This window comes from Pseudorca crassidens, chromosome 1 (assembly GCF_039906515.1).
Source record: "Pseudorca crassidens isolate mPseCra1 chromosome 1, mPseCra1.hap1, whole genome shotgun sequence".
NCBI lineage: Eukaryota > Metazoa > Chordata > Mammalia > Artiodactyla > Delphinidae > Pseudorca > Pseudorca crassidens.
This window is the reverse complement of record NC_090296.1, coordinates 121,560,495-121,587,885: the sequence shown is the minus strand read 5'-3', so window position 1 is coordinate 121,587,885 and position 27,391 is coordinate 121,560,495. Positions and strand designations below refer to the sequence as shown.

The 27,391-nt window shown below is 49.3% G+C and overlaps 1 protein-coding gene across 1 annotated transcript; it reads right to left on the bottom strand.

Moving 5' to 3' along the window:
• Positions 1-412: 412 nt before the first annotated feature.
• CCDC33 (coiled-coil domain containing 33) lies at positions 413-27,391 on the bottom strand. The gene is made up of 8 exons (XM_067754448.1): positions 27,276-27,391; positions 4,782-4,947; positions 4,478-4,566; positions 4,147-4,278; positions 3,961-4,051; positions 2,780-2,946; positions 1,636-1,722; positions 413-658 (listed from the first exon to the last, which is right to left on the bottom strand). The coding sequence occupies exons 1-8, from the start codon at positions 27,333-27,335 to the stop codon at positions 467-469; spliced, it is 984 nt and encodes a 327-aa protein (XP_067610549.1). The 5' UTR covers positions 27,336-27,391; the 3' UTR covers positions 413-466.

Here is a 27,391-nt window from a genome sequence, read left to right as displayed (position 1 = left end):
GGCCCAGGGCTGAGCTTGAGCGACAGTTGTGAATAAACCTATTTGTTCTTGGGAAGTTGGCAGTGTTTCTCTCTGGCAACATGCCCCCACCTCTGGCAGGTCTGCAGTACTGCAGTGGCCCAAGAAGTGCGTGTTCATGGGAGAATCTTAGGCACGGTGGAGTGGAGAGGGGACCACAGCTACTCTACCCATGAGCAAATCCAGTCCTAAAGTACAGCCAGTGCCACAGCATTCGAGGAATGCCCCTGTGGGCAAACTGTCCACCACAGCCCCGCCTTTTTGATACTCATCACCACCCGAAGGGGAGGGGGTGTCTTGGCAGGGTTCTCTATTCCCCTTAGACAGGCGGGGGATTGAGATGGGGCAGGGGTTTTGGCTGGTAACTGAGCAGAAGTTGAGCCCAGGTCTTCTGACTACCAGCCAGGGAGCAGGGCCCCCTGGACAGGTTTTCACAAGGTCCAGTGACTCAGGGAAGGGGTGTGTGTGTGTGGCTGCCAGACCCACCCCCCAAACCCCACAGAGCTCCTCCAGAGGGATCACTCACGGACTCATCTGTGATGATGGTGTTGGAAGGGGGCCTCAAGCCGTACTCTTTCTCCTGCAGCCGTGTGGCCAAGTCCTGCTTCTCTCGTCCCCAGCGTCGAGCTGAGTCCTCTAACTATAGACATGAAGAGACACAGATGGAGAACCACTGGGCAGCAGCGCCCGTCCCTGAGAGCTGGGACAGCCCAAACCTCAGCCTGCTCTTTGAGCAGAAAGCAAAACCCTGGGCAACGTGGGCCTGCTACCTTCCCAAGAGACCTCAGGATAACAAGGGTGGGTGGACAAACGACAGTTTGAATACGACTGATGGACCTTCTCTGGGTTCCACCAACATACGGAGCTCCAACACCGGTCACGATGAGCCCTGACCCTCCTGACACGCAGAGTCCCGTCAGTCCTCAACCATAGAGCTGCAGCGCTCCCCACAATGAGCCCCAACCCTTCTCAAACGTGCAGCCTCGGCCCTGGTCACAGAGGGAGCCCTGACCCCCTTCACACACAGAACCCCAGCCCTTCTCTAACACGCAGCTCTGACTCTGGTCACACACAGAGCCCAGACCCTCCTGAAACACAAATCCTTGACCCTGGTCACAAAGGGAGCCCTGATCTTGGATGTAGACCAAGCCCAGACCCTCCTCACACAGGAAGGGAGTCCTGACAAACACCGATCACCAACCCGACACACACGGAGCCCTCGCCCTGATCACACACAAAGCCTCGGTCCTCTTCTCACATGGAGCACCGATCCTGGTCACAGATGGAGCCCTGACCCTGGATGCAGACTGAGCCCCGACCCTCCGTACCCGCTGAGTCCAAACATGGTTAAACAGGGAGCCCTGACACTCCAAATACAGGGAGCCCCAATCCTGGTCAAAAATTGAGTCCTGACCCCCCCTCACACATAGAGCCCTGATCCTTTCCAAACACAGAGCCTCGACCCTGGTCCCAAATGGACCTCGACCCTCTTCAAACATGGAGTCTGGACCCTCCTCACACACGGAGCCCCGACCCTTCTGAAACACAGAGGCTGAGCCTGGTCTCAGGCTGAGTGGTGAGGCTACCTGGCCTGTGTGAGCCCTGCACCTCACCTACCTGGCTTTCCAGGGAAAGAATCCGGCTCTGAGCGCGTTCCAGCTTGGCTAGGAGGTTAAACTTGTCTGAATTACTGGCAAGAAGATCCTGTGGGCAAAGCAGAAACTCACACATGGTCCCCACTGGGGGCTGTAGCTATGTGAGCTCAGGAGGCCAGGTGACACTGAGGGAGAAATCAGCCAGGTCTGAGTTCCAAATTCAGCTCCCTGACGCAGAGCCTCAGACCCAGGGCCAAAGACCCTGAGGCCAACGAGCCTCAGAACCCTGCCCGGAGTTTCAGGCCTGGCATGTGCCTTTTTCACAGTTGTTCCCCCCACGTATTTTGACTGTATGAAATTTTTGCACACCAATTTTTAAATGTAAAATGCACCAGGGGGCACTAGGTTAGTGCACAGAAAGGAATCTTGAGCTGGGGGTCATATTGTAAAGTGAAGGATCTATTTGTAAAGCAAGGGTTCCCCGTCCTCCACACTTTACATGGATGTCCATGCATCAGGTGTGCTTTCAAACAGAACTCACCTCCTGTGAGTCCTGGGATGAAGAGAAAAACTCTCCTGTGCCCAGTCCACCCCGCTTTTGTAATTCCAAATGTTCTGTCTTCGGGTTTGCATAAAGCAGGAGCACCTGTAACAGCCTCGGAGGTAGGGAGGGGCCAGGGACACCCACCTATGTGGGCAGGGTACCCTTGCAGTGGCCTGGACCATCTGTCTCTTGCAGCTTCTCTGCCAGGTCTCCTCTTGTTCCCAACTCCCCAGGGTCCACCTGGGATGGGGGAAAAGGGCTCTCCAAGGCGGTACCAATCCCAGGAAACGCTCCAGAATGGAGTTCTGAGAGGCCTGTTTGGAGCCCAACTTCAGGGCAGCCAGGTGGCAAACGGGGTCAGGGGTCAGCTAGGGACTTGCTTTCTCTCCCAGGATGCTAAATGAGGGTAAGGGTGAAGCTTTCAGACTCATGTGTGTTCCCAGGGGAAAGGAGCCAAGGCCTGAGAGCCAGAGGCTCTCCGGGAGACTCCAGGCACATTGGAGACCCTGGGAAACCTTGCTCCTGGTCTTGGGTTTCAACTTGGATTGTGCCTGAGTGATTTCTGGGTGCCTGGTGACCTGCGCAGGCAGGTCCAGGCCAGAATTGTGCTGGTGGCTCTTACCAGCAGGGCCTGCTGCTGCAGAACGATGGGGGCCGACTGGTGGCGGTTCTTGTCCAGCTCTGCCCGCAGCCTCGAGTTTTCCGCCAGCAGCACTGAGTAAAGGTCAACAGGCAGATTCTCTCCCGTTGGACCCGGGGGAAGGCCAGAGGCTGAGAGCATGGGGAAGGCTGTGGAATGTGGCCATAGATGTTCATGAGATGGGCTTTCCTGCCTCCCTGTCCCTGGTCCAATCTGCCTCAGCGTTTTACTTTTTTATGCCCCTCCTCTGCTCCCAAGCCTTCAATGGCTCCCTACTGCCCCTGGGATCAGGTCCATACTCCTCCTCAGGCCATCGTTCTAGGCTCTTTAGAATCTGACCCCAGTGTTCTCTCTGATCACTCCCCCACCATTTGTCCTGGGTCTGTTTCAGCTCCTCACCTCTATTTTCCTCCTTTGTCTGCTCCTGGCATCGTCACTCCCCAGGCCTGTGCATGGCTGTTTCCCCTCCCTAGGTTGCCTTCTCAACTCTCACCCTAAGCTCAGGGTTCCTGAAAGGTGGGCCCAGCTTTCATTGTTTCTTAAAGACCTTCAAAAATGCCCCCTACAGACACCCCCATGCGGTGAAGGCTGACACAGGGCTGGGCTCACGGGGGTCCCCAGGGAGGTGGCACAGAAATCCTCTGCTTGGGCTGGCCTGATGCGGGGTGACCTGGTTCTTTCCTGCTCATCAGAGCTGCCTCTCGTTGGCAGTTCTAGGTGGCTTTGGTTAACATCAGCGGAGAAAGCAAATCATTGATTTAACCAGAAAGTTTTTGTGTGTTTTATAGAAGCAGACTCTTTGAAGACACAGGGAGATGAGCAAATAATTTGAAGGGTCCTGGAGTTAAGAGGTTGGGAACCGCTGCCCCAGACAGCCCCTCTTTGCAGGTAGCCCATCTCTGTTCGCTCTAATCTCAGAGCATCTTCTGGAAGGTCTGAGCCTCTTTCTAGCATGGCTCACACACTGTGTCCCCTCCATGTGTTCTGAGGGACTCCATGGTAGGAGAAGGGAGCTTGGGGGACCTCTGGAAGTGCTCAGTACCTGATTGAGTACTGAGGGGACCTAGCACCCTCTGCTGCAGTTTGAAGGTGCTCCTGAAACTGAGAGGCTCCAAGAAGGCAGGGCCTCCAGGGATGGGACAGAAGCCGGGGAGCAGACTCACAGACATTGGGCTTTCCCTGCAGCTTGTTCTGCAGGGGCTCGTTCCTCTCCCGCAGCTTGTCCTCCAGCACACACTCCATCTTCTCAATCACCTGGAGGGCAGAGCACAGAGGCTGGGATGGCCTAGGGGCTCCACACCTGCCCGTGTGTGGCTGGGCCTGGGCAGCCTGGCCCTTAGGGCACCTGCCTTCTCCTGGTGCCTCACGGTCTCCTCCAGCGCCTTCATCTGCTGCAGTTTGTCCTGGTATCGCCTCAGCAGCGCCGCCTGTGGCTGCTGAGCCCGGTGCAGGAGGAGCAGCTCCTTTTCTCTGTCATTCTTCTGATGGTGGGGGAGGGAAGGGAAACGGGGGAAATCAGGGGTGCCCTTGACCCTTAGGGTCCACCCCAGGCCACTCTGCTCAGTCCTCCACTGCCCTGGCCCCCTGGCCCCTACGTCCCTCTCCCTTCCAGCCGCAGACGCTTCTCCAGACGCTCCCTCCCGAGCCCCCTTCCCCTCTGCCCTCCAAGCCCAGGCTCACTCGAATCAGCTCATTCTGCAGATGCTGCACCTTGTCCCTCAGCTTCTTCATGTCCAGCTCACTCAGCAGCAGTTTCTGCTTCATGGACGCTGGTGGAGGAGGAACTGGCTCAGGGACGAGGCACCTCCCAGTTCAAATCGGCATGGTTGGGGGGTGGGGGGGGGTGTCTCTCAGTCCTGGGGCTTGACACAGGACTGGACTCTCAGTTTCCCATCTCAGAGAGGACCCAAACAGGCTCCTACTAGCCTGTGTCCTGGGAAAGGCTCCTGCCACCCTGTTCCCTCGGTGGCCTGTACGCCCTCACCCAGGTTCTGGGCTCTGTCAGTGATGTCTGGCTCCTCTTCTACCCCCTCCTGGGTCAGCTGGCTCCTCAGCATTTGGTTCTCTGCCTCCAGGATGCTGGTCTGTTTCCGCAGTGACAGGATGTCCTCTGCCATCTTCTGCATGGCCTGCCGGTAGCTGTTCATCTCCTGTGTACCCCAGAACTCAGAGATGAACCCCCAGCCCCACTGTAGCCCCCCCCAAATATTTACACCCACACCTGGAAGTCAGTGGGTCACTTCCAAGGCCAAAGAACAGAGAGAATCCCAAGCTGTGCTCTCACGTCTTAGCAGCTCCTTAGAGGGGTGGTCATGACAGGATTTTCACCCCTTCAGGCCGTGTGAGAGCAGCTGCACAAATGTGCTCTCCTGGGGGTGACACGTTTTCCCGGGAGGCCAGCTAGGGGCGACCCAGGATTCAGACACTAGGTGAGGAGGCCCATGAGCGATGGAGACTTGAAAGGCTCCAGGGCCAGGTTTCCAGGGCCAGGCTAAATCAGGGCCATTTCTCCACCTTTTCCTTTCTCCTTTCTCCCTTCTCTAATCCCTCTTCTTCCTCACGTCACCGAGAACCCAGGGAAGAATCTCTCTGAAATCTCGCTGAAGGCTTCTTGGGAGCCAACCCTAGGCACCAGCCTCCCAAGCAGCCCAGGGGGCGTGAAGGGACACGGCGTAGGTAAGCCCGGGAGATCCAGAAAAGGACTCAGGGTCAGGGTTGGGATCCGGCTACAGGATCTAGGCTGTGAGGTGGGGACGGGATGCCAGGCTCTGTCACTAGGTTAGGAGTAACAATAATACTAATATCTGGTGTTCATTGAGCATTTACTAGGTACCAAGTCAGGCCCCCCTCCTTCATTTAGCTTATGAAGGCGGATACTATTATCATCCTCATTTTACCGACGAGGAATCCAAGGCCCAGAGAGGCGAGTAGCGTGCTCAGTCACAAAACTAATGAGTGGCAGCGTCGAGGTCTGAAATCCAGGCCTCCTGCCACTTGAGTCCGTGCTCTTAAACGCTGCGCAATCCTGCCACGATGCCCCCATATATGGAAACTTCACAGTATGTTGAGAAGTGATGAAAGCAGGTTACTAAAAACAATTATGATCTCAATTTGGGAAAAAAAAATTCATGTTTGCCCTTGCGTGTGCATAGGAGAATTAATAAGCTATATTTACACGTACTTGTATCATAATCAGAAATTCCCTATTGTTATTTATAAAAAGTTTTGGAAAGGGAGTTTCTTAATATAAATAGTACCACAAAATATAAAAGAGGGACTCAAAATGTGAAGCCAGGAAGCTCGGTAGAGGGGGAGGAGGTAGGAGCTAGGTTTGGGGGAGGAGTGGGAGGAGGGTAGCGAGGCCAGCAGGAGCTTCCTAAGCCCTGTCCTTCCTGAGACTGTGAAGGCCTTGCCTGTGGGGGGTGGGCCTCCTAGGCCTGGCCAGAAATGGGCTCCCAAGTCCTCAGGAAGCAGAGCTCTGTCCCCAACTCCCACCTGGGCCCCATGCTGACTGAGGATGTGGCCTGGCTCCCAGCCACTGCCTTCAACCTGCTGCATGGTGGGCCACTGGCTGCCTGGGGAGGGGTTTCCAGACAGCAGGGGCTCATCAGACACCATTTGTCACCTGCTGCTGTCTAGCCTTCTGGCTAGACTCTCTCTAAATGGTGCCAGTGCTGGGCCCATCTCCCCAGCACCTGCCCCAGTCAAGTTTCAGGTCTTGGCTCCTCCAGATCTGCCCATCTGGTGCCCTCAGACAGCTTCATTCACTAGGACACTCAGCCCAGAGACTGCACACACACAGGGCTTTGTGGTCAGGACTCAGAAGCCCAGCTTGGCCACTGACTCACTGAGTGAGCTTGGACAGACCCCTTCACCTTTCTGAGCCTCTGATTCCTCTCATGGGAGAAGCATGGAGTATCTGGAAGCTCAGAGTCAGTGTGTGTGGTTCAGGGCCCCGCCTAGGGCAGACATGACTTGGAGGCAGTAGTTCTCATCCCACCCCATTTCTGTTCTAGTGCCAGCTTTAATCAACAGGCCAGACCCCTTTCTCTTCCTCCTTGCTACCCTCACCCTGGGTTCCCTTGCTCTCTCCTCTGCTCTGCTCTACATCCTCAATTTATAGCAGCCCCTTGATGGACAGGGATTTGGGAGGTCCAGTAGACTGTCAAGAGGAAGCACATGATATTTTTGGAAAGGGAATTCATCTCTCCTTTCCCTCTCCAGCCTAGCTCAGGCTCTTATCATGTCTGCTCTGTACAATTACATTAGTATCCAAATGGGTTTCTTTGCTTTAGGGTTATCTTTTAGAGGAGCACACCCTCTTCCAAGAAAACATGTTCAAGGATGCTCCATGCACTGCAGTTTATGGTTTTATTCTAGGGCACGCTGAGTCACTGGATACAGGCAGTACTTACAAAGAATGACCTAGATTCAGAAAGATTTGTTCGGGATGGTGGAGTAGAAGGACATGTGCTCACTCCCTCTTGAGAGAGCACCAGAATCATAACTAACTGCTGAACAATCATTGACAGGAAGACACTGGAACTCACCAAAAAAGATACCCCACATCCAAAGACAAAGGAGAAGCCACAATGAGATGGTAGGAGGGGTGCAATCACAATAAAATCAAATCCCATAACCGCTGGGTGGTTGCCTCACAAACTGGAGAACACTTATACCACAGAAGTCCACCCACTGGAGTGAAGGTTCTGAGGCTCATGTCAGGTTTCCCAACCTGGGGGTCCGGCAACAGGAAGAGGAATTCCCAGAGAATCAGACTTTGAAGGCTAGTGGGATTTGATTGCAGGACTTTGACAGAACTCGGGGAAACAAAGACTCCACTCTTAGAGGGCACACACAAAGTAGTGTGTGCATCAGGACCCAGAGGGAAGGAGCAGTGACCCTATAGGAGACTGAACCAGACCTACCGGCTAGTGTGGGAGGGTCTCCTGCAGAGGTGGGGGGTGGCTGTGGCTCACCACGGGGACAAGAACACTAGCAGCAGAAGTTCTGGGAAGTACTCCTTGGTGTGAGCCCTCCCAGAGTCCTACATTAGCCCCTCCAAAGAGCCTATAGCCTCCAGTGTTGGGTCGTCTCAGGCCAAACAACCAACAGGGAAGGAACTCAGCCCCACCCATCAGCAGGCAAGTGGATTAAAGTTTTACTGAGCTCTACGCACCAGAGCAACACCCAGCTCTACCTACCACCAGTCCCTCCCATCAGGAAGCTTGCACAAACCTCTTAGATAGCCTCATCCATCAGAGGGCAGACAGCAGAAGCAAGAAGAAGTGCAATCCCGCAGACTGTGGAACGAAAACCACATTAGAAAGATAGACAAAATGAAAAGGCAGAGGACATGTACCAGTTGAAGGAACAAGATAAAATGCCAGAAAAACAACTGAATGAAGTGGAGATAGGCAACCTTCCAGAAAAATAATTCAGAATAAAGATAGTGAAGATAATCCAGGACCTCGGAAAAAGAATGGAGGCAAAGATTGAGAAGATGCAAGAAATGTTTAACAAAGACCTAGAAGAATTAAAGAACAAACAGAGATGAACAATACAATAACTGAAATGAAAAATACACTAGAAGGAATCAATAGCAGAATAACTGAGGCCAAAGAACGGATAAGTGACCTGGAAGACAGAATGGTGGAATTCACTGCCGCAGAACAGAATAAAGAAAAAAGAATGAAAAGAAATGAAGACAGCCTAAGAGACCTATGGGACATTAAACACAACAACATTCGCATTATAGGGGTCCCAGAAGGAGAAGAGAGAGAGAAAGGACCTGAGAAAATATTTGAAGAGATTATAGTCAAAAACTTCCCTAACATGGGAAAGGAAATAGCCACCCAAGTCCAAGAAGAGCAGACAGTCCCAGGCAGGATAAACCCAAGGAGAAACATGCCAAGAAACACAGCAATCAAATTGGTAAAAATTAAAGACAAAGAAAAATTATTAAAAGCAACAAGGGAAAAATGACTAATAACATACAAGGGAACTCCCATAAGGTTAACAGCTGATTTCTCAGCAGAAACTCTACAAGCCAGAAGGGAGTGGCACAATATATCTAAAGTGCTGAAAGGGAAGAATCTACAACCAAGATTACTCTACCCAGCAAGGATCTCATTCAGATTTGACGGAGAAATCAAAAGCTTTACAGGCAAGCAAAAGCGAAGAGAATTCAGCACCACCAAACCAGCTCTACCACAAATGCTAAAGGAACTTCTCTAACTGGGAAACACAAGAGAAGAAAAGGACCTACAAAAACAAACCCAAAACAATTAAGAAAATGGTAATAGGAATACATATATTGATAATTACCTTAAATGTGAATCGATTCAATGCTTCAACCAAAAGACACAGGCTTGCTGAATGGATACAAAAACAAGACCCATATACATGCTGTCTAAAAGAGACCCACTTCAGACCTAGGGACACATACAGACTGCAAGTGAGGGGATGGAAAAAGATATTCCATGCAAATGGAAATCAAAAGAAAGCTGGAGTAGCAATACTCATATCAGATAAAATAGACTTTAAAATAAAGAATGTTACAAGAGACAAGGAAGGACACTACATAATGATCAAGGGATCAATCCAAGAAGAAGATATAAGAATCATAAATATATATGCACCCAACATAGGAGCACCTCAATATATAAGGCCAATGCTAACAGCCATAAAAGAGGAAATCGATGGTAACACAATCATAGTTGGGGACTTTAACACCTCACTTACACCAATGGACAGATCATCCAAACAGAAAATTAATAAGGAAACACAAGCTTTAAATGACACAATAGACCAGATAGATTTAATTGATATTTATAGGACATTCCATCTGAAAAGAGTAGATTACACTTTCTTCTCAAGTGTACACAGAACATTTTCCAGGATAGATCACATCTTGGGTCACAAACCAAGCCTCAGCAAATTTAAGAAAATTGAAATCATATCAAACATCTTTTCCTATCACAACGCTATGAGATTAGAAATAAATTACAGGGGAAAAAACGTAAAAAACACAAACACATGGAAGCTAAACAATACATTACTAAATAACCAGGAGATCACTGAAGAAACCAAAGAGGAAATCAAAAAATACCTAGAGACAAATCACAATGAAAACATGACAATCCAAAACATATGGGATGCAGCAAAAGCAGTTCTAAGAGGGAAGCTTATAGCCATACAGTCCTACCTCAAGAAACAAGAAAAATCTCAAATAAACAAACTAACCTTACACCCAAAGGAAGTAGAGAAAGAAGACCAAACAAAACCCCAAGTTAGTAGAAGGAAAGAAATCATAAAGATCAGAGCAGAAATAAATGAAATAGAAACAAAGAAAACAATAGCAAAGATCAATAAAACTAAAAGCTGGTTCTTTGAGAAGATAAACAAAACTGATAAACCTTTAGCCAGACTCATCAAGAAAAAGAGGGAGAGGACTCAAGTCAATAAAATTAGAAATGAAAAAGGAGAAGTGACATCATACACTGCAGAAATACAAAGCATCACAAGAGACTACTACAAGCAACTCTATTCCAATAAAATGGACAATCTGGAAGAAATGGACAAATTCTTAGAAAGGTATAACCTTCCAAGACTGAAACAGGAAGAAATAGAAAATATGAACAGGCCAATCACATGTAATGAAATTGAAATTGTGATTTAAAATCTTCCAACAAACAAAAGTCCAGGGCCAGATGGCTTCACAGGTGAATTCTATCAAACATTTAGAGAAAAGCTAACATCCATCCTTCTCAAACTCTTCCAAAAAATTGCAGAGAAAGGAATGCTCCAAAACTCATTCTACGAGGCCACCATCACCCTGATACCAAAACCAGACAAAGATACAACAAAAAAGAAAATTACAGACCAATATCACTGATGAATATAGATGCAAAAATCCTCAACAAAATACTAGCAAACAGAATCCAGCAACACATTAAAAGGGTCATACACCATGATCTAGTGAGATTTATCCCAGGGATGCAAGCCTTCTTCAATATAGGAAAATCAATCAATGTGATACACCATATTAAAAAATTAAGGAATAAAAACCTATGATCGGGCTTCCCTGGTGGCGCAGTGGTTGAGAATCTGCCTGCCGATGCAGGGGACATGGGTTCGTTCCCCGGTCTGGGAAGATCCCACATGCCGCGGAGCGGCTGGGACCGTGAGCCATGGCTGCTGAGCCTGCGCGTCCGGAGCCTGTGCTCCATAACGGGAGAGGCCACAACAGTGAGAGGTCCGCGTAACGCAAAAAAAAAACAAACAAAAAAAACCTATGATCATCTCAACAGATGCAGAAAAACCTTTCGACAAAATTCAACACCGATTTATGATAAAAACTCTCCAGAAAGTGGGCATAGAGGGAACCTACCACAACATAGTAAAGGCCATATATGACAAATCCACAGGAAACATCATTCTCAGTGGTGAAAAACTGAAAGCATTTCCTCTAAGATCAGGAACAAGACAAGGATGTCCACTCTCACCACTATTATTCAATATAGTTTTGGAAGTCCTAGCCATGGCAATCAGAGAAGAAAAAAAAATAAAAGGAATACAAATTGGAAAAGAAGAAGTAAAGCTGTCACTGTTTGCAGATGACATGATACTATACATAGAGAATCCTAAAGATGCCACCAGAAAACTACTAGAGCTAATCAATGAATTTGTTAAAGTTGCAGAATACAAAATTAATGCACAGAAATCTCTTGCATTCCTATATACTAATGATGAAACATCTGAAAGAGAAATTAAAGAAACACTCGCATTTACCGTTGCAAAAAAAGAATAAAATACCTAGGAATAAACTTACCTAAGGAGACAAAAGACCTGTATGCAGAAAACTATAAGACACCAATGAAAGAAATTAAAGATGATACAAACACATGGAGAGATATACCATGTTCTTGGATTGGAAGAATCAATATTGTGAAAATGACTATACTACCCAAAGCAATCTACAGATTCAATGCAATCCCTATCAAATTACCAATGGCATTTTTTACAGAACCAGAACAAAAAATCTTAAAATTTGTATGGAGACACAAAAAACCCCGAATAGCCAAAACAGTCTTGAGGGAAAAAAATGGAGCTGGAGGGGCTTCCCTGGTGGTGCAGTGGTTGAGAGTCTGCCTGCCGATGCAGGGGACACGGGTTCGTGCCCCGGTCCGGGAAGATCCCACATGCCACGGAGCGGCTGGGCCCATGAGCCATGGCCGCTGAGCCTGCGTGTCCGGAGCCTGTGTTCCGCAACAGTAGAGGCCACAACAGTGAGAGGCCCGTGTACCGCAAAAAAAAAAAAAAAAAAACAGAGCTGGAGGAATCAGACTCCCTGACTTCAGACTATACTACAAAGCTACAGTAATCAAGACAATATGGTAATGGGACAAAAACAGAAATATAGATCAATGGAACAGGATAGAAAGCCCAGAGATAAACCCATACACCTATGGTTAACTGATCTATGACAAAGGAGGCAAGGATATAAATGGAGAAAAGACAGTCTCTTCAATAAGTGGTGCTGGGAAAACTGGACAGCTACATGTAAAAGAATGAAAATAGAACACTCCCTAACACCATACACAAAAATAAATTCAAAATGGATTAAAGACCTACGTGTAAGACTGGATACTATAAAACTCTTAGAGGAAAACATAGGAAGGACACTCTGACATAAATCACAGCAAGATCTTTTTTGACCCACCTCCTAGAGTAATGGAAATAAAAACAAAAACAAATAAATGGGACCTAATGAAACTTAAAACTTTTGCACAGCAAAGGAAACTATAAACAAGATGAAAAGACAACCCTCAGAATGAGAGAAAATATTTGCAAACGAATCCATGGACAAAGGATTAATCTCCAAAATATATAAACAGCTCATGCAGCTCAATATTAAAAAAAAAAACAATCAAAAAATGAGCAGAAGACCTAAATAGACATTTCTCCAAAGAAGACATACAGATGACCAAGAGGTCCATGAAAAGCTGCTGAACATCACTAATTATTAGAGAAATGCAAATCAAAACTACAATGAGGTATCACCTCACACCAGTCAGAATGGCCATCATCAAAAAATCTACAAACAATAAATGCTGGAGAGGGTGTGGAGAAAAGGGAACCCTCTTGCACTGTTGGTGGGAATGTAAATTGATACAGCCACTATGGAGAACAGTATCGAGGTTCTTAAAAAGCTAAAAATAGAATTACCATATGACCCAACAAACCCACTACTGGGCACATACCCAGAGAAAACCATAATTCAAAAAGTCACATGTAGAGAGGAAGAGAGAATAAACTTTTTCTTTATTAAAAAAAAAAAAAGACACATGCACACCAATGTTCTTTGCAGCACTATTTACAATAGCCAGGTCATGGAAGCAACCTAAATGCCCATCGACAGACAACTGGATAAAGAAGATGTGGTACATATATACAATGGAATATTACTCAGCCATAAAAAGGAAAGAAATTGGGTCATTTGTAGAGGCGTGGATGGAGTTAAGACTGTCATACAGAGTGAAGTAAGTCAGAAAGAGAAAAACGAATATCATATATTAACGCATATATATGGAATCTAGAAAAAATGGTACAGATGAACAAGTTTGCAGGGCAGAAATAGAGACACAGATGTAGAGAACAAACGTATGGACACCAAGGGGGGAAAGTGGGGGGTGGGGTGGGGTGATAAATTGGGAGATTGGGGTTGGCATATATACACTACTATGTATAAAATCGATAACTAATAAGAACCTGCTGTATAAAAAATAAATAAAATAAAATTCAAAAAGAAAATGGAGAAAAAATAATAACATAGTGCTTAATATTGGGAGGATTCTAATATCCTCCAGTGGAGAACTATTTGGAAGTGTTAGATACAGGCTTAATCCAAAAGTATAAAGCAAGCAAAATTGATCTTGTCATTTGTTGATTCTCTCAGTTTTCCTACTCTTATATCATGCTGTGTATAGTACAGTTAAGAGAGCAGAAGGTTTGAAATTACAGCAAAATATACATTTACTATAAAACAAAACTCCCAACTTCCCTGCAGAGTGTTAAAGCACTTTTCATCATTTAAGTCTATTAACAGGTTACATCAAGCAATTTCACACAACTGGAACAAGCACATTTGCCTATAAGGATGAAGAATCTTAGGATATAAGAATACATAAACTGTTTTCTAAATTGAATTTAATAAAAATTATGGAATGGTCTAATACAGTATACTTATAAGCACATAAAATATCTTAAATGCATGTAATACCAATTATCCAATAAAATCTGAAACAGTAAAGCTTAAAAAAAAATGACCTAGATTCACTTCTTCTGACACAGAGATGTCCACACTGCATTATGAAGTAAAAAAAATGTGGCAAATTAATATGATCCCATCTGTCACTGGTATGTGTGTGTGTATGCACATGTGTGTGCATGAGTGCATACATGCAGATATATAGTTAACAGTGGCTACTGCTCAGTTTGGGAAGAGAAAGGAACACTTGCTTAATCTCCATTTTTTGCATTTTTACTAAGAATTTGTCCGTACATTACTCATCAATTAAAAATAATTTAAACCTAAATACATTGAGGGCCATACCATGTTTCTGGATTGAAAGATGCAATATTTAAAGAGTTAGTTCTTCCCTAAATTGATTTATAGATTCAATGCATTTCCAATTAAAATCATAACACTCTATGTGTATGTGTAGAAATAGATGAGCTGATTCTATGAGAAATAAAAAGAACAAGTGTAGCCAAAATATTTTTGAAGAAGAACAGGTGGGAAGACTTGCTCTATCAGCTTTCAAGACTTATGATAAAGCTACAATAATTAAGACGGGGTAATATAAATGCAAAGATTGATAAGCAGACCAAAGCAAAACAAGAGAGAGCCCTGAAAGAGACCCACACATATATGGACCCTTAATACATGACAAAGATGGTGTTACAGGGAGGCAGGGAAAGGATTGTAATTTTTTTTTTTATTTTTGCGGTACACGGGCCTCTCACTGTTGTGGCCTCTCCCGTTGCAGAGCACAGGCTCCGGACGTGCAGGCTCAGCGGCCATGGCTCACGGGCCTAGCCGCTTCGCGGCATGTGGGATCTTCCCGGACCGGGGCACGAACCTGTGTTCCCTGCATCGGCAGGCGGACTCTCAACCACTGCGCCACCAGGGAAGCCCAGGATTGTAATTTTATTAAATGGTGCTGCATCAATTTGATATCTATCTGGAGAAAAGGGTAACTTGACTCCTATTACATACCATAATTAAAAATAAATTCCAGGACTTCCCTGGTGGCACAGTGGCTAAGAATCCACCTGTCAATGCAGGGGACACGGGTTCGAGCCCTGGTCCAGGAAGTTCCCACATGCCACGGAGCAAATAAGCCTGTGTGCCACAACTACCGAGCCTGTGCTCTAGAGCCCGCAAGCCACAACTACTGAGCCCATGTGCCACAACTACTGAAGCCCGCACACCTAGAGCCCATGCTCCACAACAAGAGAAGCCACCGCAATGAGAAGCCCACGCACCGCAACGAAGAGTAGCTCCCGCTTGCTGCAACTAGAGAAAGCCCTCGTGCAGCAATGAAGACCCAACACTGCCAAAAATAAATTAATTAATTTAAAAATAAATAAATAAGTGAATTCCAGATGGATTGTAGATCTAAATGTAAAAGATAAAACAATAAAGCTTCTAGAAGACAAGGATAAGAATATCTTTATGCACTTGGGGTAAGGAAAGGTTTTTCACAACAGGACATGCCACAAAAGCACGAACCAGAATGGAAAGGATTGATAAGTTGGGTACATTTAAGTTAAGAACTTTTATTCATGAAAAGACATCATTAAGGGGGTGAAATGGGCAGGAAAAGTGGGAGAAGATACTTGCAACAAACACAACCGATGATGGACTCATATTCAGATATAAAAACAACTCCCACAAATCAATAAGAGAAAGACAGACTACGCCATAGAATAATGGACAAGAGATTTGAACTGGCCCCTGGCAAAATAAGCCAATAATCATCTGAATTGGTGGCCGCCCTCATTAGTCATTTAAAACCACATCAAGATACTACTATACACCCACCACAATGACTAAAACAAAAACAAAACAACCCTGACCATATCAAATGTTGGTGATGATATAGAACAAGTAGAATGCTTAGTCACTGCTGGGGGAACAGGAAGTGTCACCATCCTTTCCGAGAACTGCTTGCATACTGGATCCTGTTCAAGTTGAACACATGCATAGCTTATGATCTAGCAATTATACTCCTGAGTATATACCCAGTAAAAATGTGAATGCATCACATTGATGCAGGGAATGCATTAAGAAGCGGGGTAAGAACATTCCTAGCAGCATTATTTGTAATAATCCCAAACTGGAAATAACACAAGTGCCCATCACAGTAGAATGGGGGGACAGTCATGTGATGGGATACTATACAGCAATACAAATGAATGAATGATGGTCACGTGAAACCACATGGAGGAATCTCTCAAACTAATTGTGAGCCAAACAAGTCAGACACAAGGTACGTCCTCTACAATTCCATATAGAGTTTCTTCAAAAACAAGCAAACTTAAAAGAGTTAGAAATCGGGGTATTAGATCCCCTTGGGGAAGTGGGGGGTGGGGGACTGGGGGCATGAGAGGGCTTCTGGAGTGCTGGCAATGCCACTCTTCTTGACTTGTAGGACCTGTGGGGTTACACGTGTGTGTTCACATTGTGATGATTCATCGCTGTGAATACATTTACGTTTTGTGCATTTGTTTGAACGGGTGCTGTATTTCACACCATGACCCAGATTCCTGTTGTGGTGCTGCCCCTCCACCTACTCCCCCTTCCCCCCAGCTCCCAGGCTGTTCTGGTGTGCGGTGTGGGCGAGATGTCAGCCTCATCCCTGCCCAAGGTAGGGGTTGGGGGAGAGAAGCCCTAGGAGGGGAAGAACCCTGCTGGATGCTGGGGTCCGGGACACCTTCGTCTATGTGTGTGCGGGTGGAGGGCTGAGATCTTCACGGTTGTGGTTCAGAATGAGCTCCTGAGGTTTGGACCAGCTTCCTCCTGGCTCTGCATCAACTCAGATGCAAAGTCTGAGGCTTGGCGTTCAAGGCCTCTTACAAGCCACCCCCTCATGCCCATCGACCCCGCCCTTTCCCTCCAGCACACTTATTTCCCCCTTCACACCTCCACTCAGGCTGAACTATCTGCAGAGAACCCCTCCCTCATTCCGACTACCTAACCTTTGACATTTTATAGTCCACTCAGTAATTTGTAATTGCATGAGGACTGACAGTGTGTGCCGCTCCTGAGTGTGCATGTGTGTGCACACGTGCACGTGTGCATGGAGGGAGTCCTTGGGAAGGCGCTGCCGGCGTTTAGTCTACCCCATGGGTCTAATAAGCTCCTCTTCTCATTCAGGGGTTCACCCTTTCTAATACTCTGCTGTTTTTCACTCAGCAGTCCTGGGGGTGAGCAGAGCTCACCTCTCCACCTTGACAAAGAAAGATGAGGCCCAGAGCAAGGAAAAAAAAGAAATGGAGGAGATGGAGAGCATGCCTCCTGAGGAAGTGGGGCGCCCTTGCCTCATCCGGATGGCTGATGGGTTCTTGGGGACTCCACGCCTTGGAGATTAGCCCTTCCACAGGCCCCTACACCATCCCCAGCCGGGCTGCTCTCTGAGAGTGAAATCTCCCCAGTAGGGATGAAGGGGGACCTGGCCCTGGCTTACCCTCCCTCAGTCTCTACCGTGGCCGGAGCCCTCGGTCCTAGGGGACCCAGAGAGGAAGCAGCCTGGTGGTCCTGCCCCTCCTCCCCAGCTCCACCCACCCTCACAGCTGAGCCATGATTCTAGACTGCAGCCCTGACCTCTCCCCACAGACTGGGATGGGCTCCCCACTCAGGGCCATGCTCTGCGTCACACCCCAGCCTTGAGAACATACAGGACACCATGACCCAGATTCCTGTTGCGGTGCTGCCCCTCCGCCTGCTCCCCCTTCCCCCCAGCCCCCAGGCTGTTCTGGTGGGGGTGTGGGTGGGATGTCAGCCCCATCCCTGTCTCCTCTCTGGGCTAGCACACCGTTTAGGGACACTGACTCCACCTGTTCCTGACCCTGAGTGCCCACTGCACCCCCCTCACCCACTGACACCCCCCACCAGGACCCCAGCTCTCAGAGCCAGCTGAGGTAAGAAGTGTCAGGTGGCCCTGGGTTCGAATAACTCCCCTGCTACTGGGTACTGGTGGCCTTTGCTGCACTAACACCCCCTCTCTGGCTCTGGAAGGTTGTAACTATTCTCTGAGCCTCAGTGTCCTCATCTGTGGAATGGGAAAATAACCCCACCTCAAGGAGTGGCTGTGGAGTCAGGGAGAGTGAGGAGGGCCAGCCTGGCCTGGCATATAGGGTGCCTGGAGATGCTACCGCCATCTCTGCACCACCTTTTGAGTGTTTTGTGTTTTTTTTTAAATTATTCGGACAATAGCCCTGGGTACCAAGCACAGAAGGTATGATTATCTGACTGCTCTCACTTTACAGAAACTGAGGCCCAGCACACACCTCACCCTCCCTTACCTTTAATTAAGGAGGAGGGGTGGTGGTTATCTTTCACAAAAGACTGAAGAGGGCAATGCTTGCCTCTCTCCCCCACAAATAAGAAGTTTCTTATGGTGGAATCAGAGGCACCTCACCCAAGCGGGGATGTTCAAATATCCCTGTGATCACTACCAACTATGCTGGCCAAAAGGGTCCTTATACCTTCATTGTTCAGATGGGGAAACTGAGGCTAGGAGACAGCAGTGTGCCCAAGGTCTCAGAAACTCAGTTATAAAGCCTTGACTGGGAGCAGCTCAGTAAACACATAGTCAACCAACACTTGCTGAGTGCCGCGTCTGTGCTATGCTATGCTGGGGACTCGGAGCCCAGAGGAGCCCAGACTGTCCCCACCTGCAGTGGGCTCCCCTCTACACTGAGGAGATGGCAGGAAGTGCCTCTGACAGAGGGAAACTCAAAGGAGGCTCTTAACCCAGCCTGGGGCAGGGGAGTGGGGAGGCAGGAAGGCGCTTGCTGGAAGAAGTGATGATCTGAGCTGACTCTTGGGAATGAGTAGGTGTTACCTGGGGGTGGGGAGAGGGCTCTCAGGGCAGAGGAGACAAAGGCAGAGAGGTGAGAGAGAGCGTGTGATGAGGAACAAAGCAGGTGAGAGCAGGGTGCAGGGAGGAGAGGCAGGGGTACAGTTGGAGAGGTGGCAGGGCAGACAGGAGACAGCCTTGAAGGTCAGTCTCAGGAGCTTGGACTCCATCCTGAAGGCCGCCGAAGGGCCTCGGCTGCGGGGCAGTGGGTGCCTGGGAGAAGCTCTCTCTGGCCCTGAGCAGGGAGTACCAATCAGGAGAACGAAGGCCAGTAACCACCAGCCTGGTGAACGTGTTGGGACCTGTGCCTGGTGGAGGCGATGTGCATGGAGATGAGGAGGGAGGACCATGGGAGGGAGGAGAGCACAGAGGAGTCATGAGGAGTCAAAATCTGGAGTCCTGTGGGGAGGAGGTGCATGCACGGAGTGCGGAGGACAAGGAACTCGTGCTGGGTGTGAGGTACCTGCGTGCCCTCCAGGTGAAGGTGGTCACAGGCAGCTGATGTCTGTAAGCTTCGAAAGAATCTCAGCTGGAGATAGAGGGGTGGGAGGACAGCCCACCAGATGTGATGGAAGCCTTGGAAGGAAGGAGATTTTCCAGAGTCAGGGGAAGTGTAGAGTCAGGAGGAGATTCAAGGACAAATGAAAGGCGTGGTGGTGGGAGAGGAGCCCTCAAGTTCAGGGAAATTGCCAGAGGGGTGGGTGGAAAAGGAGTGGGTGGAAAAGGGGTGGGAGCAGGCTGGCAAGGCCAAGGCCACAGAGCTTCAGAAAGGAGGGGAGATGGCCTTCGTCTTTGGGTAATGGCACATTCAGTAATATAGACCAACCTTCCCTTTAGATAACTTAAAAACCTGGACACAAAGTAAAAGTCACCTTCTTAAACATATAAAGAGCTGATGGGACAGTGAGGAATTATTGGACATAGATAAGAGAGGGGGTGGGGAAAACCCACACAGTGGAATACTACACAGCCATGAAAAAGAGGACCCACAGCACCAAGCAACCAGGCAGATGAATCTCACACAAAAAGTTGAGCAGAAGAACTATACATAAAACAAAACACACATGGCACGATGCCCTTTACAGAAAGTTAAAAACAGGGACTATTAGGCCATAGTGATTAGGGAGGCATACGGAGGTGAGGACAGTATAAAGAAACAAAGTGGGTCCAGGGTCCAGGTTATCTAAAGGGAAGGTTTGTCTGTACTAGTAAATGTGCCATTACCCAAAGCAGGAGGCCACCTCCCCTCCTTTCTGAAGCTCTGCGGCCTTGGCCTTGTCAGCCTGCTCCCACCCTTTTCCCTCCCACATCTAGGAGAAGAGGGGCACCAGGGTCTTCGGGTGCTGGTGATATTCTATTTCTTGACCTGGGTGGTGGTTTCATGGATGTTTGCTTTATAATAATTTGGTTGTGTTTTATTGGGTTGGCCAAAAAGTTCATTTGGGTTTTTCCGTAAGATCTTACGAAGATTTTGGCCAACCCAGTATTTTTATGTTCAGTGCAATTTTCTCCATAGGGATTGTATTTCACAGTTTAAAAGGTTTTTTTTTTCTTTTTTTTCTAAACCCCACATTTGTTTATTTATTTATTTTTGGCTGTGTTGGGTCTGCGTTTCTGTGTGAGGGCTTTCTCTAGTTGTGGCAAGCGGGGGCCACTCTTCATGGCGGTGTGTGGACCTCTTACTATCGCGGCCTCTCTTGTTGGGAGCACAGGCTCCAGATGCACAGGCTCAGTAGCTGTGGCTCACGGACCTAGTTGCTCCGCGGCATGTGGGATCTTCCCAGACCAGGGCTCGAAGCCGTGTCCCCTGCATTAGCAGGCAGATTCTCAACCACTGCGCCACCAGGGAAGCCCTAAAAGGTTTTTGAAAGAAGGAGAAAGCGCAATAGCTTCCCAACCTGCACAGGGAGCCTCTGGGCTTGACCTCAAGGAGGTGGCCCCTGGTGACACTGGCCAGTGCTGTGAATGCCAGGAAGAGGATGTGCAGGAGGAGGAGGATGGAGGGGGACAGTGAGGTTGAGGAAGGTCAGAGGTAGCTGAGGACACAGGGTCGAAGAGAAGCATGCGGATGGAGAGACAGAGGGTTTTCTGGAGGATGAGAAGGCATGCGGGGGAGGTGTATAGGGGGGCATGGGCTGGAGTAGAGAGGGTTGGGGGGCTGGGCAGGTATAGATGGGTGTCTGGATCAGCGGCAGTGTGGATGGCAGGGCTCTGCAGGGGGTGAAGTGGGTACAGAGGGCGGGTGGCGATGCCCAGCCAGGGTGGTGGGTTTGCTGGGCTGGGCACGCACCCCTCCCGCTTTGCCCTTCCCTAGGCAACCACTCTGGGTCCCCAGGCCTCAAGGATCCCTGGCTGGCAGGCCTAGGCTACCTGCCATGTGGTTCGCCTTTGCATCCGGCAGAGGGCATCCGCCTCCCACAGATGCTCTGGTTTCAGCCTGTGGTGGGACCGAGGCTGGCCTGAGTGGGCCCCGCAGTTCTTCGGGGGCACGTCTAGGGGTGCTGTCTTGCTGTCCAGCCCCAGGCACACATGTCCCTCCTCCAGGTAGTCCAGCCTGCCTTCGCACACCTCCTGCCCCAGTACTCTTATCTGCTGGAGACTCTGCCAGGTGCCCTCTGCTGAGAACCACCCATGGAGGCCAGAGAGGTGCAATGACTTGCGGAGGTCACACAGCAAACCCTGATCCTCAACTGGGGCTCTGTTCTGAGCCAGAGAAAATGATGGGGTTGAGTAGGGAGGGGAGGGACTTGGGACAAGAGCCATCTCAGAGCACTGAAGTGACCCTGACTGAAGTAATACCTGTACAACGGCAGGCACCTGAGGCTGACCGTTATGCAAAAGGAACAGTTGAGAGGGACTAGGATATGCAGTTTAAAAAGTGTACCCCGCCCCCCCGACACCCCCCCCCCCCACAAAGCCTAAAGCTTTACAAATCTTCTATCCACCCAGGAAGATACACTAAGCCCAGGTAGAGCCTGTAGGGGTCATGGGGGCCTCATGACAGCAGCCCCCCTTTGTTGAACGTCTGTCACTGGCCAGGCCCTTTATATACTTCTTCTCTAACCAGAGCTATGAGTCTGCAAAGGAGGCATTTTCATTCCCAGTTTTCTGAGGAGGAAGCTGAGGCCCAGAGTGGGAAGAGCTGGGTGACTTGTGCAAGGTTGCCCCGCTCACAGAAGCAGAGCTGCAATTCCACCTGGGGCTCTCTGGGCCTTGTTGAGGGAGGATGCCATGGAGCCCAGGGAGCCAAGCCTGGGTTGGGGGTACGGAGCTGTGGTCTCCAAGGGGACAGGATGAGATGCCACCCTGCCCTTGACCTTCTCCTCTTCCCAGGGACTGGGGCTAGTCTCCTAGGCAACATGTCTGCTGGGGGAGGGGAGGCGCGCCCATCCCCTTCAAGCAAGGTGCTTTTAGGGCCCTTAGGAGCTGCTTTTCTGAGTCAGAGATAGAAAGATTCCTGCCCACCCCCCTCCCACCCCGGCTTGGCCAGGCCTGTTTCCTGGTTTTCCGGGACCCCTACACAGGCAAAGAGGGGCCCTTTCTATTCCCTCATAACCCACTCTGCCCCTGAGAAACCAGCTAATAATGTAGTAGTGTATGCACCCTCCCCCCCAGAAGGGCACAAGGGTCGGGCAGCCCCCTCCTACTGCTCCTGGCTGACTGCTCTGATCTCTGTAGCCTCCTTCAGGCGAGCCTCATGGTTCTCCGTCTCCCTATGGCTGGGCTGTCTCTGTACTGCCTCAATACACAGCCTACCTCTCCAGTAGATGAAAGATGGCTGAAAATGCTGGCTACTCCTCTTCTTTGTCTAATTTCCCTCCCCGTGTAACTGGACGAGCCTTAGAGACTTTGCAGAATGCAGCATCGCGGAGTTCTGGGACTTCTCAGGCCAGGTCATCAGAAGCCTTGTAGCTTCCACCCTCCCTCCTGGACGCTTGCTCTTCCCCCAGGGAAGGGCCCCCACTACCCTGAGATGGCCATGCTGCGAGGAAGCCCCAAGTTTGTGTGGGAGAGAGAGATGTCCACCTAGCTCCAGCTGCTCCAGCCCCCTGTCCCGTAAGTCGTCGCAGCTGGGAACCCATAGATCGTGGATTGAGACCAGCCCTCCCTGCTGTTCCTGGGCCTAGCACCTGACCCACAGAACTGAGATAGAATTATAAAAGAAAACAGTATTGCTTTAAGTTTTGGGGTGGCTTATTATGCAGCAGCAGATAACTGGAACATTCTCCCTGGCCTCTGGACCCCTTCAATGGCTCTTACGTGCATAATAAACTTCCAGCGCTGAATTTCAAGGTGGTCTGCCCAGCACAACTACATCACCTGGTCACTCAGTTTATGGGCCAGCGTTCCTGGGCTCCTCCCTATGTTTGTGTGTGTGTGTGTGTGGTACACAGTCCTCTCACTGTTGTGGCCTCTCCCGTTGTGGAGCACAGGCTCCGGACGCGCAGGCTCAGCGGCCACGGCTCACGGGCCTAGCCGCTCCGCCGCATGTGGGATCTTCCCGGACCGGGGCACGAACCCGTGTCCCCTGCATCGGCAGGCGGACTCTCAACCACTGCGCCACCAGGGAAGCCCTCCTCCCTATCTTTTTTTTTTTTTTTCTCCCTATCTTTTATCTCACTACTTCTGTCAAGAAGCCACCCCTGACCTCCCACCCCCACTCCAGATTGGCACTCCTTATCCCACCAGGGACCACCTACACAGTCTCCTTTTAGTTCCTGGGAGACCCTGACATGTGGAAGGACCTCCCCTCCTCTCCTCAGCCTCTGGTTGCCATCCTGAGCTGGGGAGGTAGGGCCAGGAAGACCCCCTGGGACTGGTGGCCAAGGACCCTGCCAGATTTGTCATCAGTTGATGGACAGAGCCCCTGTAGGTCCCCTCAGGACATCTGAGAGGCCACTCTTGGTTAATCCAACACCTTTAAGGGTGAATTAACCACATTTCTTTAAAATAAAATGGAAACATTCAGCTTGTACAAATTGGTGCTGGCTTCTGTAGTTCTTGAGATCAGAACTCTGAACATGAGCTCAGTTCTGGGGGGCTGTGTCTCAGGGGGATGTGGGAGAGGACAGAGGTTGTACCTGACATCAGAAGCAAACAGCGATTCCAAGACGCTGGAGCCGACCCATGTGATTATTTATAGTGTTTTCTTTTTTTTTTCTTTTTTTTTTTTTTTTTTTTTGCGGTACACGGGCCTCTCACTGTTGTGGCCTCTCTTGTTGCGGAGCAACAGGCTCCGGACGCGCAGGCTCAGCGGCCATGGCTCACGGGCCCAGCCGCTCTGCGGCATGTGGGATCCTCCCGGACCAGGGCACGAACCCGCGTCCCCTGCATCGGCAGACGGACTCTCAACCACTGCGCCACCAGGGAAGCCCCTATAGTGTTTTCTTGATTTCTTGAACGTTTGCATGCGAATCAAATGTTTTTTCTATCATGAACACAATCTTATGCAGAGTTTAAAAATTAATCCAATTGTTGGTTTTATGGTCAATTACCTACCACCAGTACTTCTTGGTGGATTTCTCCTCTCTAAGGCTCTAATTGGATGACCCTTAGGAAATTTATTCTAGAAGAAAGAAGTTGTAGTTCTGTTTGGGCCACTATTGGTATTACTAGATGGAACCCATTTGGCCAATTAATCGTACTGGCTCTAAGGCAGACCATAAATTCATTCATAAATATGAATTTTCTTTAAATGTACTCACGCTCAGAGAAATGACCTACATTTCAGTCAAAGAATACAACTTCCCAATTATTAGGAGGGACCCTTCCTCTGTTATGGGATGGATTTATGTGGCTTACACCAGGCTATTGCGGCTTAAGTTTAAGGGACCCCCCCCCCCCCGCTTATGTTGCAGACAGTTAAATTAGTCTAACGACACTAGGAAATTGGGCTGGTGCCTTATGAACAATGCCAATGTATCATTTCCCTTAAAGATAACAAATGGCACCAAACAGATTGGGTCCCATGACCAGGGATATACTGGGCAGCACCTAATGGAAGTTCTTGTCTTAAATTCTTACTTATGACCTTATAAATGCTACTGCCTATATGATTATATTCTGCCTATTTTACAAGATTATTGTTTCTTGTATTCCCCAATGTGTGACTGAGTCTCTGATAAAAATGATGACTTAGGCAACTTGAAATAATTGCGCAGGTACATAGTTCTACATAAGATCAATGACTGCAACAGTGTAATTCTAGATACGGCAAGAAGCAACAAGAGGGAATCTTTTCCTGGCCCAGAACAGACTAGTAAGACATGTGGTCCAAAGATTTTTGGCTACTGTTAACGGGGCCTAGTCCTGTAATAGCACGTTGAGTGACCTATCAATGAAATCCCCGCCTGACCTAGGAATGAGCATTCCTAGTGCCGTGGAACAAATTGGTCATGCGATGCCTCCCAAACCTTGTTCGAATTTATGCCCCAAATGGGGGAACTGTAAAACAAAGAATGTTGCCCCCATCCCGTTCTACCTATAGTATACTCTGAAAGGAATTCAGGGCAAAGATCAGGAATGAGGTACTCTGTGCTCTGGGAAAACTGGCAGAATAAGGTCTTCAGACAGTTAGATATTTTCAGGAGAAAACTGTATGAATCCAGATTCTTGCCTCGTCCCATACTTAGAAGAGCACTAAAGTCATTCACTGAGATATCTGTTCCTTGGGATTGGCAGTATCCTTCTCCCAAGACGTGTGCTTGACTGCGTGTACCCTTCTCTGAAACCACATATATACTACTGACCTCCCTCCTTACCTCTTCAGAGAAGTTCCTCAGAGCTATCTGAGAGGCTGTCTCCCGGGCTAGAGTCCTCAGTTAAGTCCCCAAATAAAACTGAAACTCACAGCTCTCACGTTGTGCTTTTTTTTTTTTTCCAGTTGATGTCTCGACACCTCAGTTGTCAGCTGAGCCTCCCAACCACAAGCAAATCTTGCAAATTGCTGTTTAAAACTGGTTCCCTGAGGGGGAGGCAGTTGCCTCTTTATTCAACCCAAGGTTACAGCAATGAAACAAAAGAAGTGAAATTTCCCTTTCTTCTGTTCTTTCTTTTCCTTCCTGCTGCAGCAGAGATGGCGCCTGGAAAGCTTTTGTGCTTAGCACACTGAAGCTCAGAGGGGTGGCGAGGCCTGGCTGCTGACCCCAGCCCCTGCCTAATTGGCCCCCGCCTGAGCCAGGATGGCTAATTGAGCAGGGCCTGGACAATGGGACTGGGGGTGGGGCTGGCTTGGGGGCGGGGCTTCCTGGAGGATGCTCTCCCATTCCCGTTTCCCTTCCCAGGCCTCCCAGAACTCTGCCGACCTTCAAGCCTCCACTCTGGGCCCTCCTCCTCCAGAAGGATCCCCTGGGCCGCCTCAGCCCAGCCATCGATCACTCTTCTTCAGGTTTGGGGCTCAGAGTCCTGCCTCTCCTAGACTCAGCTTGGGGTTAGCCCTTGACCTAGCCCAGCTACAGGGCCAGGCGCTCACGGGGTTGGTGAGGGGACAGACCCCAGCCTTGGCCTCACAGGCTCTGCTTACTCTCCCGTAAAGAACCCCTTCCCCAGGGGTCACCTCCTGTTAGCATTCTCCTTGGTTAGAGCTTTGCTGCCTCTGAGTGCTCCGTGTGGGGTATGAGGAGAGCCCTGGCTGGAGTCCAGAATCTTGGGTCTTAATGCAACCTCTGCCCAAATCTGCCGAATGACCCTAAGCAAGGCCCTTGCCTACTCCAGGCCTCCTCACCTGCAGGCTAGGGATACGACTGCTGTGGGGTGTGCTCTGGTTCTTGCCACAAGGAAAGAACAAATGCTTTGGCTACTGGGGTCTGAACGAGAAAGTTGTCACTAACCCAGGCAATGCAGGCCCCTGGCCTAAGGCTGGTTCCCTTCCTTTTGGATGCCCCCGTCTGCCTCACTCTTCTCCCTCACTAGCCCTTGTGAGCTCTTCCCTACCAGCAAGAGTTCCTGGCCCGACTGCCCCAGGCTAGCCCAGGCCCAGCCACTTTCTAGGATGTAGGCCTGGACCTCCAAGAGGCCAGAGCCAGGGCCCAGATTAGCAGGAGACAATGATCACTTGAAGGGTTTTTCCCAGAAGTCCTTCTGTCTTCCCTTTCTGGGTTCCCAGGTGTGGGCTCCGGTAGCCTTGGCTGGGCCTGGGAGGTCCCCAGAAGGTTCCTGTGACCACGGGCATCTAGGGGCCAGTGCCTATAGGCCTGATCTTCTAGTCCTCCCTCTACCTTGCTCTGGGGACACCTTTATTGGTTGCCAGGCAACACACCCCAACACACCTGGCTGCTAGGTGAGCCAACCCCTCCTCCCAGAACCAGCGAGTGTGGGAGCAGACTTACAGAGCAGCTGTCAGGGAGGCCTGGGGCAGACTTTGGGGCTGGAGGCTCTGGCTCCCTCATTTTTCGTGCTAGCAGTTCTGTTCCCCAGGATGGGGCCTCAGGGACGGTTGCTACAA

Coding starts and splice junctions, on each gene's coding strand:
- CCDC33 (XM_067754448.1), bottom strand. CDS start 27,335: ATGAGGGAGCCAGAGCCTCCAGCCCCAAAGTCTGCCCCAGGCCTCCCT. Junction 4,567..4,781: donor TGACAGAGCCCAGAACCTGG/GTGAGGGCGTAC, acceptor CTCCTCCACCAG/CGTCCATGAAGCAGAAACTG. Junction 1,723..2,779: donor TGCAGCAGCAGGCCCTGCTG/GTAAGAGCCACC, acceptor CTTTGCCCACAG/GATCTTCTTGCCAGTAATTC.